The 13310-nt window shown below is 31.1% G+C and overlaps 2 protein-coding genes across 2 annotated transcripts in view; both read left to right on the forward strand.

Annotated features, from left to right (window-relative positions):
• Window positions 1-9589, forward strand: part of LOC139870484 (protein NRT1/ PTR FAMILY 2.10-like) — a 41969-nt gene extending 32380 nt beyond the window's left edge. Inside the window, exons 3-4 of the mRNA XM_071858282.1 lie at window positions 7259-7809; window positions 8686-9589. Coding sequence (XP_071714383.1) covers window positions 7259-7809; window positions 8686-9589 — 1455 coding nt within the window. The remainder of the gene's footprint in view (window positions 1-7258; window positions 7810-8685) is intronic.
• Window positions 9590-11710: 2121 nt separating this feature from the next.
• On the forward strand, window positions 11711-12907 carry LOC139870485 (LOB domain-containing protein 27). Its single transcript, XM_071858283.1, has 3 exons — window positions 11711-12522; window positions 12698-12776; window positions 12869-12907. Exons 1-3 carry the CDS (start codon window positions 11711-11713, stop codon window positions 12905-12907), a joined length of 930 nt encoding a protein of 309 aa, XP_071714384.1.
• The last annotated feature ends 403 nt before the right edge of the window (window positions 12908-13310 follow it).

Consider the following 13310-nt stretch of genomic DNA (forward strand, 5'->3'; position numbering starts at 1 on the left):
TTTTTTATTTTTTATTTTTTTGATAATTAATATCGTATCTATCTTTGAGTATTTTCCATAATACACTTGGATTTTCGATCATATAATATGTAGATTCTAAGGACTCGTCAATATGTTTGCTAAGAAAAATACTTAATATTGCTTTCTCTTGTTCGGAATAATTGTTATTTTCATTCAGGGTTTCTAAAATACCGTTTGATTCGAGATGTTTTTCTACATTCATAACCCATGTTAAGTAGTTGTTCACACTTGTTCTAAATGAGCAAATTTAAGCCTTTTCAAATTCGACATTTTCTATTATCAAAAAGATGAATAACATAAATCATAATCATAATCAACTTCTATTCATAGACAAATAATAAAATGAAATTACAATCATTTTAAATTCATAAGTAGCAAATAACAGAATAATGGTATGATTACAAATAATAAAACCACAAGGGCAGGATAGAATATAGGTTCACCCGGTGGTATATTAACAACAATGAGGATAGTTAATATGACCAATACAATAGGAAAAATCATTCTTATGTGAATCATTTTTACAAAAAACTTTTTGAGAGTAGTAATCTGAAAAATGAAGATTGATTTGTGAAAATGTGAAAACGGAGATGTTTATTTTATATTTGAAAAATATAGTTGTTGTAACGTCGTCAGTTGACGTTAACAACCGTTATGTATATATGACCGTTGTAACGTCATTAGTTGACGTTAACGAATAAAGTCACTATATCAAAACGCGTATGAGTAATATAAAGGACAAGATTTTTTTTTCTTATTTTAACTTTTAAGATTTAATTTTAATAAAAATACAAACTACTTTTTCTTATTTTAACTTTTAAGATTTACTTTTAATAAAAATACAAACTACTTTTCTTATTTTAACTTTTAAGATTTACTTTTAATAAAAATACAAACTACTTTTTCTTATTTTAACTTTTAAGATTTACTTTTAATAAAAATACAAACTACTTTTTCTTATTTTAACTTTTAAGATTACTTTTAATAAAAATACAAACTACTTTTTCTTATTTTAACTTTTAAGATTTACTTTTAATAAAAATACAAACTACTTTTTCTTATTTTAACTTTTAAGATTTACTTTTAAGAATAAACATTAGTATGCATGAAATAAATAATGATTAATTGCATAAGTAATCATAAATGTTAGATAACATATAAAGACCCCATCGTATTCGTATTGATCGGAATTAATCTCGACCCATGGTACCGTGTTGTCAAATGACGTGTTGTGTACATAAAGTACCGTGTTGTCAAATGATGTGTTGCGTACAATCATGAGGTCTTATTAACATAAGTATAAATGTTAGTGAAGTTAATAAGAGTTAGATTACAGAAAATATAATTCAGGCGGTATAACCGACCATATATAACTTAAATAACATAAATATAAATGTTAGTGAAGTTAATAAAAGTTAGATTACAGAAATATAATTCAGGCGGTATAACCGACCATATATAACTTAAATACCATAAATATAAATGTTAGTGAAGTTAATAAAAGTTAGATAATTTCTTACCTTGATTAGTGACGTGTGCTTGCTTAGATAAACCTTGATTATGCGGAGCACTTCGTGCTGATAACGTGTTATATTTCAGTAGGCTTATAACTACCTTTAGTGGCCTGGTTCAATATATTCAAATTGAAAGAACCAATAAAAGAGAGATGTGTTGTAGAAGATATAGGAGAGAAAGAGGTTGAAGAGGTGTGATGTATTTAATGTATATGTGTGTTTTTGTAACTTACATTATGCACATATATATAGTACAAATTTTACTATCCATATTTGACTAATTACCATCCATATTTAACTACTAAATTTACAACACGATTCACTTTCATTCTTAAACTTTTAATTATTGACAAAATTACTTAAATCATCCCTATGTTATTCCATTGTTGCTCTTTTCATCCCTTCTAATTTATAGCTGCACAAATAGTCCTTAAAGACATTATTGATTCTCAATTTCATCATTAGCCCTAACGAAAGTTAACTATCACATTAAAGTTAACTCATGTGCAAGTCACGTGCTTATTATCCTTTAAACTATGTATTTCATCTTCCTTTTCACTACGATCAACAATTCCGTTATCATCCTTTCATTCGAAATAAATTTCAGATCCACAGACACCATCATTGTTCCAGGCCCGATTCAAATGGGTGCTCATTGTGTGTGTGGGAAATAGACATGGAAGAAACTGGTTATTGCAATAATGTCGTATATTGTGACGATCGCTCCAAATCCATATGGACGAACACGTCATTCATCGATTTCATTGCGAGGTATTTGACCTCTATATGATAAGTTTTGTAAACATTACATTCTTTTGAAAAGGCACACCATAAATGAATATTTAAATCAAAGGTTTTCGACATCTGATAATTTCTACATATAGACAATCACTTTAAATAATAGTTTACAATAGTAATTCCGTTGACAATGCAGTCAAAATAAGATACATGGTGATGATTTGGTGAATGCAACGTTTCCTTGATAAATATGCCATGTAAGACTCCATGCACATAGCTTGTCTAACATATAAGCAAACAGCGAAAGACTTCTAGGGAACCTGAGAATAAACATGCTAACAAGTGTCAACACAAAGGTTGGTGAGTTCATAGTTTTAGTGTTTCGCATAATCTGTATATAAAGGTGGACCATAAGATTTCAGTTGTTTCATCCAGAAACGTTTATCAAAATATTCTACAAGATTGAGCACCCTGGTAACTAAACTTAACGTATATATAATTTGTACCCTTTGTATAATCATCTTAATAATACACGCAAACCAACGTGTACGCTTTTCAAATAGCATACGTCCGTTAAAAGGTTAGTGCTCTAGCTCGAACGGGATATCAAGCCCTATGGATCCATATACTACTACTCGCGCACACCAGTTCTTATAACTGGCAGTTACTAGTTACCAAAGCTAAGGAATTTTCGGTTCAAACTCAGTGTAGAATTTATTATGTACTTATATCCATTGTGTTTAAAATAAAGTGCATGTATTCTCAGTCCAAAAATATATATTGCAAAAACAATTAAAAAGGGAGCATATGAAACTCACCTTAGCAGCACATAAGGTCATTCATCAAAAAGTGACCGTAACTCGGAATGCAAAATTAACCGTAGATCTCAACGTATCAATATTGAGATTCAATAGTGTAAGAAAGTACGTAGACGCAACAGAGATGATAAACACTAGGTTTGACTTGTGAGCAAAACCCTCGAACAATACCCATAACCTTCTTTGTAATAACTCATAATTTCCTTAGCTCTATCCCGCTCGAAAATTCATTTTGAAAGTGACACGCTCATGACCTCGTCATAGTATTTTTTGTATAATACTATTAATAATAATAAGATTTATAATAATAATAATAATAATAATAATAATAATAATAATAATAATAATAATAATAATAATAATAATAATAATAATAATAATAATAATAATAATAATAATAATAATATTAATAATAATATAAATAATTATAACTAACAGAGGGAGTAATATGTATTCGGATATGTGTGTGTGTTATAAGTGCAGGAACCAGCTCGATTTATAGATGTGGCCTGAAATCCTTATCCATGCGATCGCATGGATTATGTGAGGGGATGCCATGCGATCGCATGGCTCCCATTTCTAGCTCACAATCTTTTGTATTTTTGTTTGTCGACATGTTTATATATAATATATATAATTTAAATTAATTAATTATATATTATATTATATTCTCGTGTATAGGTGACTTGTAATTTTTGTTCCGATAAGTCGTACGTCATCACTCGACTTATGTCCCGGTTCCGGTTTTTCGAATGTCCTTTCGTACATTTAGAAAACTTGCATTTACGTTTCGTGACACGTACCTTTGTCAAAATATAGCCTTAAATTATTCATAAACTATATCACTCGAAATATAACTTATACATTTGAATGTTTTGGTCATTTACTTCTATAAATCAATGTCTCGTTATCCAACAAAGTATATTTAATAATATTGTTTTAAATCAAAACGTTTTATGACCAAGTTAATATTTTATTTTATCACCTTGTAAAATATATATATACATTTTTATTTTGAAATAGTGTTTACTGTAGCAAAGTTACTGTATCGAAGTTTTTTTACTGTAGCAAATAGTGATTTTCGAAAACACTGTAGCATTTTGGGTACTGTAGCAATTCGAAAATACTGTGGCAAATTAGTGTTTTACTTGTTCATCTTAAACGTTTTAGTTCACTTATCTAAATATCAATCGAATCAACAAATGAATGTTATTATCGTTTACTAAATAACTTGAAATTATATATATGTATATATCTTTATTTACATAAATCAGTTTTTAAATACACATTGCAAGTTATTTATAATTAATTTTAATAATTAATATTTCAACTTATTATATTTATATATATATATATATATATATATATATATATATATATATATATATATATATATATATACTTATATATATCTATTTACAAATAGATGTTCGTGAAACGTCGGTCAATAGTCAAAGGTTAACTGAATATATAATATTAATTCAAAAATTTTGAGAATCAATATTACAGACTTTGCTTATCGTGTCGAAAATATTAAATCATTTAAAGATAAAGTTTAAATCTGGTCAGAAATTTCTGGGTCATCACATATATCCAGCCCTAGGGTTTATCTACTGTACTTATGACATGTACAAGAAAGAAGGCTACTAGCTTAATAAAATTGCCTTGCTAGGTAACATGAAGCCATTTTATCCGAGACTACTAAATTCCCTACTGCCACCGGTCATTTCAATCGGTTTACCTCAAATATCTTAATAGTAATTATGAACGATGATCAAAATAATTGACTGGACACTCAAAGTATTCATCTATGTTTTCACACATATCATCATGCATATACATAAATTATGCAAATTTCGTGAGATGTCCCCTAGATAAAAGTAAACATATGTACACATAAAAGTCCAAATTCAAACCTGGGAAACAAAATGTGAGCTAAAAGGCGCAAGCTTTGTTCTATAAGCTTAAGGTTTAACTTGAAGTACTAAGGCTTAAGATGAACGTCAAAATACCAATAAAAAATGCTTTAATAACATTAAACTAGTTAGGGTAAGAAAGATTCGTTTCACAGGAGATTGTAGTTAAAAGCAAGCAGTTTTCAGAAATTGTTTTGTAATTAAACTAAGTTAATAACTAATTATAAGACTTGAATAAAAAAGACTTAAAGTTTATGAGTTTAAGCAATAAAACAAAATAAAAAATAAAAAACAAAGTTGTGATCAATAGATTAAAAGACTTTATCCCTTCCGAATTTCAATTGCGTATTAATCATTCAAACAAATATTATGCTCATCTAGTTTTCGTCAAAATCACTTAGACATGACTTCTTTAGTTTATCAAAAACATTATCTTGGGTTCAAATGTAAATCACCCAAATCAACTTGATCCTTATACTTAGAACAATTGTTAAATCGCAATAACTTGTTTTACGATAATATAAATCAACAAACGTGCATTAAAAGTTTACTCAATCAATTCATAATTCATAAATCAAACGACTTTATCAATACAAATCATGAATGACATAAATAAATATTTGAATGAAATCATAAATACAACAATTCTTCATCGGAAGGAATAAAGAAAAGAACTTAGCCGCACATGCTTGTGATGATGAACATGATGAAAAGTTGAAGAAGAATGATGAACGGCTTGCAAATCTTGAAAAGCTTGAACATTTTAGGGTGTGATCTCTAGCTCCAAAAGTGATAAAAGAGGTGATAAATTCGCAAGTATAAGGTCTCCTGTATATAGTCATCAACTAACTTGCTCCTTAAATCAGAAAAACCCTCAAGAATTCATGGCCGATACTTTCCTAAAATCAACCAGACGTAAAAATACGCCAGGCTAGGCGTATTTTTAGGGCTGGTGTATTTTTACGTCTGATGTATTTTTACGTCTGGCGTATTTTTACGCCCAACACAAATCTGCTGCAATAACCACCGTAATTTTACAGTCAAAACAGCTGTGTCCACAATTTAATTATAAAGGACGTAATTTTACGCCACTTTCACCTTATGTTTACAGTCCTAAGTTAACAGCCGTAAGACCCAGTCGTAAATTTACGGCACGAACACGTCTGTCTTAATTTTCAATACAAAAGACGTAATTTTACGACAACGTTAGCGTATATTTACGCCTAAGCAAAACTTCAGCAATCTTTCGTTTTTAGCTCTAATTTGCGCTGTATCATCTTTAATCTTCAAATAACATGAAAACTATCAAAACCCCTTGTTTCCACCATCAAACTCTCGTAAATCTCCTCAACTAAGCACAAATGTGAGTGTAAATTATGAACCGATCATTAACCAGGGCCTTTTCATTGTTTTATTTGCTTGGTCATCAGTATATTAAAATCGGTCCAAACCATAAAAATCATTGGTGAAAACAATTACCTGATTTAAAAGCATTTCTGAACATAGTCCTCTGTGATTGCATTTGTATACTCCAAATTTACTATTTATAACATATATAAGTTCTAAAAATCGTATTTCGAATGAAAGGATGATAAAGGCATCATCGATTACGGTGAAAAGGAAGATGAAATACATAAATTAAAGGGTTATAAGCACGTGATTTCCACATGAGTTAAACTTAACGGGACAATTAACTTCGTTAGAGTTAGAGATGTAACTAATAATAAATAATGTCTTTAAAGACCAATTGTGCAGTTATAAATTGGGAGGGGTGAAAAGAGGAAAAAAGGAATAACACAAGGATGATTTAAGCAATTCTGTCTTTAATTATTATTCACCATTCAACATTAGTAATGTCGAAAAATGCAAACAATCTCTACAACTTTCACTATCATTGGAACCACTCTCTTAATCACCTTCTAACCCATCAACACCGAATTCGGCAAACTCACAAATGCCTGAATTTTGCGATCCATACGATACGGATCAAACCCAACTCGCTCAAACACAATACCATCAACCACGACTACCGTCTAACGAGAAATAACAAAATGCAAAAGGCGAGAATTCGTGTCAAGTTGATTTGTTTAAAGATGGATCGGGATCGTCTAGTTTTTAAATATCAAGAATTATCAATGCCTTTTTATTCGTATTTTAGGTCTGCAATGTTTTTTATATTAAAAATAACTTATTTTATTTTAAATACAATTGTTATTTATATACATCAATTTAATAAATTATCTTCTTACAGGGAATGCTTATACTAACACTCACAGCAGCCATCACAAAGCTTCATCCTTCTCATTGTGAAGACACACCCTGCAATGACCCAACACCACCCCAACTGGCTTTCCTCTTTACTTCTTTTGGTCTCATGATCATTGGAGCCAGTGGCATCAGACCATGTAACTTAGCCTTTGGTGCGGATCAATATGACCCAAACACCAAATCGGGTCAGGCAGGAATCTCAAGTTTCTTCAACTGGTACTACTGCACCATATCTTTCGCACTCATGTTATCATTAACCATTATCATCTACGTGCAATCAAATGTTAGCTGGACTCTCGGTTTAGCCATTCCTAGTTTCCTCATGATCCTATCGTGCGTGTTCTTCTTTGCGGGCTCAAGTATTTATGTTAAAGTCATGCCTGAAGGGAGCCCATTGACTAGCAATGTTCAAGTATTGGTTGCCGCCACTAAGAAAAGGAAACTCGTACTGCCTGAAGAACCCGAAAGAAGCCTCTTCAACCATACTCACTCAAAAGCTAAAAACTCAAAGCTTCTCTACACTGCACAGTTCAGGTATGTAACAAAAGATTGACTAGTTTGACCAAATGATCATGGGTGAATCTACCTTTGCCCCAATTTTATTGTCCAGTATTCATTTTTAGGCTGTCTCACTTTTATAAACATCTTGGCAGTCTACATCTACAATTTAAATAATTAGAGCACTGGTTATGCAAAATGATCAATATAATCCGCGTCCAAATAAGGATTTAAAGGTCTATCTTCGTGTCAGTGAAGCCCAGTCAACCTGAACTGACCCAAAATGCCTTCCTAAGTGAGACTGTACACAATTTGTATTACCAGAAATACTAAGTAGGTTGTGCACTATCTAGTATAATCTTACAATTAATAAGGTATGTTACCCCAATTTTATGTGTTTGGTTTGGTTAGCATAGACATCATGGTTGCAAACAGCGGTTGCAGCGGATTGGTGACTAGCCGTTCCGTTTTGGCCATAAGCGTCTAATTAGTCGACCAACGCTAAAATGTAAGGACAAAGTCGGTCAAAAGACAGCTTTTTGTATGGTCTTGTTGTCTTGTTCTAGAGTAAACGAATAATCACAAGCCCATTTAAAACTTAGCTGAAAAAAAAAAAAACACCGATTTACATAGTATCTATTAAAAATCTTATATATATTACTTAAACTAACACCACATCATCTTATTTATTTTCAAAATAGTTATGTTAAAATAATCATGTTAAAAATATTTATGTTTTATATAATTTCATTTAGAATTCAACATTGGTCAACGTGCGTCTCGACCGAGTCGACCTTTGACCGACACGTCTCCGTTTCCCGTCTTTTTCGACACGTCTCCGTGTCCCATCTTTTTCAACTGATAGAGATTATATGTTTTATTCTTTTCTTTACTGTTTCAATCATGAAACAGGTTTCTTAATAAAGCAGCAATCTTTCATCTCGATGATGAGATAAACACCGACGGATCATCAAGAAACCAATGGAGGTTATGCAGTGTGCAACAAATAGAAGAAGCAAAGTGCGTGATAAGAACGATTCCTATATGTATCGCAAGCGTTATCTACAATGTTTCAATTCACATAATGGATACATATATAGTTTTTCAAGCCCTTCAATCGAACAGGCGACTCGGGAACCACACATTCAAGATTCCAGCAGCCTCATACATTGTGTTCCAGTTTCTCGCCGTCACCATATGGATTCCAATCTACGACACAATTATAATTCCATTTATTCAAAAACAATTAAAGAAAAAAGAAGGAATTACGCTTCTTCAAAGAATGGGAATCGGAATAATCCTCGCTATTTTAACAATGTTATTGTCTGGAATCGTTGAAAAAAAACGAAGGGATGAAACACTTTTTAAGCCAACATTCGGATTTGAACCAAGAAAAGGTGCAATTTCTTCAATGTCGGGTTATTGGTTGCTAATTCCGTTAACAGTATCTGGTATATCACAAGGGTTTACTCTTATAGGTTCGATCGAGTTTCTATACAAACAGTTTCCAGATAACATGAGGAGTTTCGCGGGCTCTGTAATGTGCACCGGGCTAGCAATGTCGAGTTACTTAGCTAGTTTCTTGATATCGGTAGTTCATAGAGTAACAAAAGAAGATGGTACAAGAAATTGGTTAGCGGAGGACTTAAACGAGGCGAAACTGGATTACTTTTATTACTTGTGTGCAGGTTTGCAGGTGTTGAACTTGTTGTATTTCTTAATGTGTGCAAAGTGGTACAAATACAAAGAAGTTGTGAACGAATCAGTTGAACTACTATTATTGAACGACAACGATCGTGAGAAACATGACGTATGAAAACAGAATGAGCGTGAAATTATCGAAAAAACTAAATAATATGCAACATTATATAAAGGTTGTCAAGAGTACTTACCATACTAATTCTCTCGTTTCATTTTACGGTTTGCTTGCTTTGAAGTATAGCAGTTGGAAAATGTTTTGTTTTGCATATGTTAATTACTGCATAAAATCACAGTTTTACAAGTATCTAATTGGATTTGAATGAAAAAAAGAAAACTCATGATATAACTTAAGGGTGATGATATGTACACAATCATTTTTTGTTATGTACACAACCAACATGCTTTATAGTGTTGTACTGTACAACACTGTAAAGCATGTTGGTTGTGTACATAACAAAAAAGAGTTGTGTACATATCACTCTCCATAACTTAACCGATATAGTATGTGGCTAACTATCAGACAGTGTGATTGTTCAATAGTTTCAATATTAATTTAACATATGTGCCAACTTTCATTGACAATAATGGTAATATGTATTTTGTTGATGCCCGAAAACGACTTTATACTTCATATTATCACAGAAAAGACTATGATCTCAAAAAGTGTGAAATTGGAGTAATATTATCAAACTTATTAACAACCATTTGGTTAAGTGCTGAATTTTGTCAAATTATGTTACACAGTTGTCTCTAAATTAAAAATAAAATAGAAGTAAAAAAATAAAATAAAATGGAAGTAATATTAAAAAATAAAAAAATAAAATAGAAGTAAAATTAAAATCAAAAAATTTTAAAAATTTAAAATATAATTAAAAATTTTTAAAATAAAATTAAAACAATTAAAATAAAATTAAAAAATTTTATAATAAAATTAAAAAAATTAAAATAAAATTAAAAAATGAAATAAAAATCAAAATTAAAAAAATAAGAAATAAAAAAATAAAAGAATATTGAAATTACCATTTTACCCTCAATTGAAGACAAGGTTCAAGGACCAACCGTGTAATTTTGTCCCTCACATGCCAAGCACATGTAAGAATTTAACGGATTTTGACTAATAGTCGTTAGTGAGTTGGACAATATTACCTAAAGTTTACTTTTTGAAATCATAGTCGTTTTCTGTGACAAATTGAAGTATAGAGTTCTTTTCGGGCATCAACAAACTCATATTACATTTATTGTTAAATTGTGTAACTTATATTACTTTTTTCGGGCCATTTGCTCTTAATTTAAAGTGGTTGAGGAATGTTGTAATTGTTGAGAGTGATATATGATGAGTTACTGTTGAGAAGGAAATGAGGTGGAAATAGCGATTTGACGTTGATATGGAGTGTGTTAATTTGAATAAGGACGTCATGGTCGTGAGTGCTCTTAGTGTAACATCGACAAACTTGCAGACCCCATGAACTCCAGTACATAAAAAATATAAAAGTACACAACTACTAAGGGTATATTTGGTAATGAAAATTTTGAAGCCTTTATGAGCTTTTAGTTTTTATTTCAAATACCGAAATACATCTAAAAAGTTAAACAAGTGCCAGCTAATAAGCAACCATTATAGCAGCGGTAGAAGTTCCCTTCATTCCTACCGCCTCCTTCAGTGAAAAGTTCACTTCCCTTTTCTTTTTCTTTTTCTATTTCTACTAGTCAATAACTTTTACTAAACATAATGTAATAGGGTACAATTGTCACAAAACTATCCTTATAAGTTTTTCTTTGTAATGCGGTGTAATTATAATAACATTTTAGCCAAAAACAATGCAACTTGCACTATATTCTATAGTAGTGTTTTTTCTTCTCACTTTACATTCTCTTAAATAGTAATTACCCTCAGTTAGAAAAAATGAACAAAAATCTGTAGCAAACACATGACCAATTAAATTATTACTAATTTACAAATTGAAACGAATTCTCAAAACCAACAACATACACACTGAAGTGAGTATGACCACACATTAAAATTCAACACTTGCTTTTTATATCATTTATCCATGCATTTGTCAAACACTTGCAAACAAACTCCCATTTATTCGCACTCTTCACTTTTACTTAGTCTTTTTTTACCTCCACCAAATCCTCTCATATATCAGACTTCTTCTTCTTCTTTTTTCACACAATATGCACCATTTTTACATCATTTCATCAATCAAATTCACCATCTTTCATTACACAAATTATGACCCTTAAAGGCGGCACAAGCCAAGCCTGCGCTGCCTGTAAATACCAACGAAAACGTTGCACCCCTGAATGTGCACTCGCCCCACATTTTCGTCCTGAACAAACCGAAATCTTCAAGAACGCTCATAAACTTTTTGGTGTCAAAAACATCTTGCAAACACTTAAACAAATAGACCCGTCTCAAAAAACAGAGGCCATGAGGTCCATTATTTACGAAGCTAATATGAGAGAACGTTTTCCGGTTCATGGCTGTTTAGGGATCATATGTGAGCTTCAACATCACATTAGACAAGCTGAAAAAGAACTTTACGCTGTTTTATCACAGCTCGAATTTTATAAACAACGTCGACAACAAGAAATCACATTATCACCTATGGACTCACCAGAATCACAACAGTTACAATCTAGTAATCAAGGGCTAATTCTTTTTCAAAATGAAACTACTCATGATCATCATACTAATAATCAGCTATATGTTCCTGTGAACGCTTTACCGATTTCTTCATATCCTGATTGTGGAAATGAGAATGTGAATAATGGTAATGGGTATAATTTTTGTAATGATTCAGAGATTCGTATAGATTCTAAAGGAAATATGAATATGGGAAATGTTATGTGGTGTGATCAACTAACATTTGTTAACGAGAATAACGGAAAAGGACTAATGTCGTCACAATCTGAAGTGGTGAACACACCGCCGTTGAATATCCAAGAAGAAGTCACTCATGATTATGATGAAATCTATCCCTTTTTCGATACTATTGATGACACTCACTCGTATATCGATTCTAAGGAGGCGAATGAGTCAAGGTAAAAAAAAATTGTTATACATTTATTGGAAAAATGTTTGGATCATATAGCATCTTTTTACTGCATCCACCACAAATTATGCAGTAACATGTTGTATAGTACAACCTGTTAATGCATAATCATGATGGATATATCAAATCAAATCGTTTTAATTCATGATCTAAATTTTTTGCAGCTGTGAATCGTCATTCAAAGAGACTACACAGTCTATTCATCATATTGCAGGGAATAACTTAAAGAATGCTGAACTCCAAGTATTTAATAAGATTTGTGCTTACAATGAGGTTAATTAATTAATTATTCTTTAAATAACATTATTTTTAATTTTAGTGTGAATTATCTGCAGCTTGGATTAGTGAGTGAAGATTACGGGGCCTTTGCTTAATTAGACGATCGAGTTAAGAGGTCAAATAGTACAAAGCTAAAAGAATGTCAACTACTTTGTTACAGTCAGCCAGATTAATAAAGTAAGGTGATAAATGATATAATCTTGATTAGCAGCTGGTTATTAGAAGTTTTTGTTTGAATCATGTTTTCGTTATTTGTTATATCGTTAAATACATTCGTCAAAATTAAGGTTCTTTCTGTTATATTTGGGTTCCATAAATGAAACTTTGCTTCTACTGTATATTTATGATTCATATAAGGAAACATAATAGTAACGAAATCCTAACACGATGAGCTATTGTGGTAATGCTGATAAAACAGATTAGTTCTTTTCAATCTACTAATCAGTTTTGAAATTTGATCTGAATTCGCGCACCTCACACCAAGCATATGTATGTTTC

This window comes from Rutidosis leptorrhynchoides, chromosome 10 (genome assembly GCF_046630445.1).
Source record: "Rutidosis leptorrhynchoides isolate AG116_Rl617_1_P2 chromosome 10, CSIRO_AGI_Rlap_v1, whole genome shotgun sequence".
Classification (NCBI taxonomy): domain Eukaryota; kingdom Viridiplantae; phylum Streptophyta; class Magnoliopsida; order Asterales; family Asteraceae; genus Rutidosis; species Rutidosis leptorrhynchoides.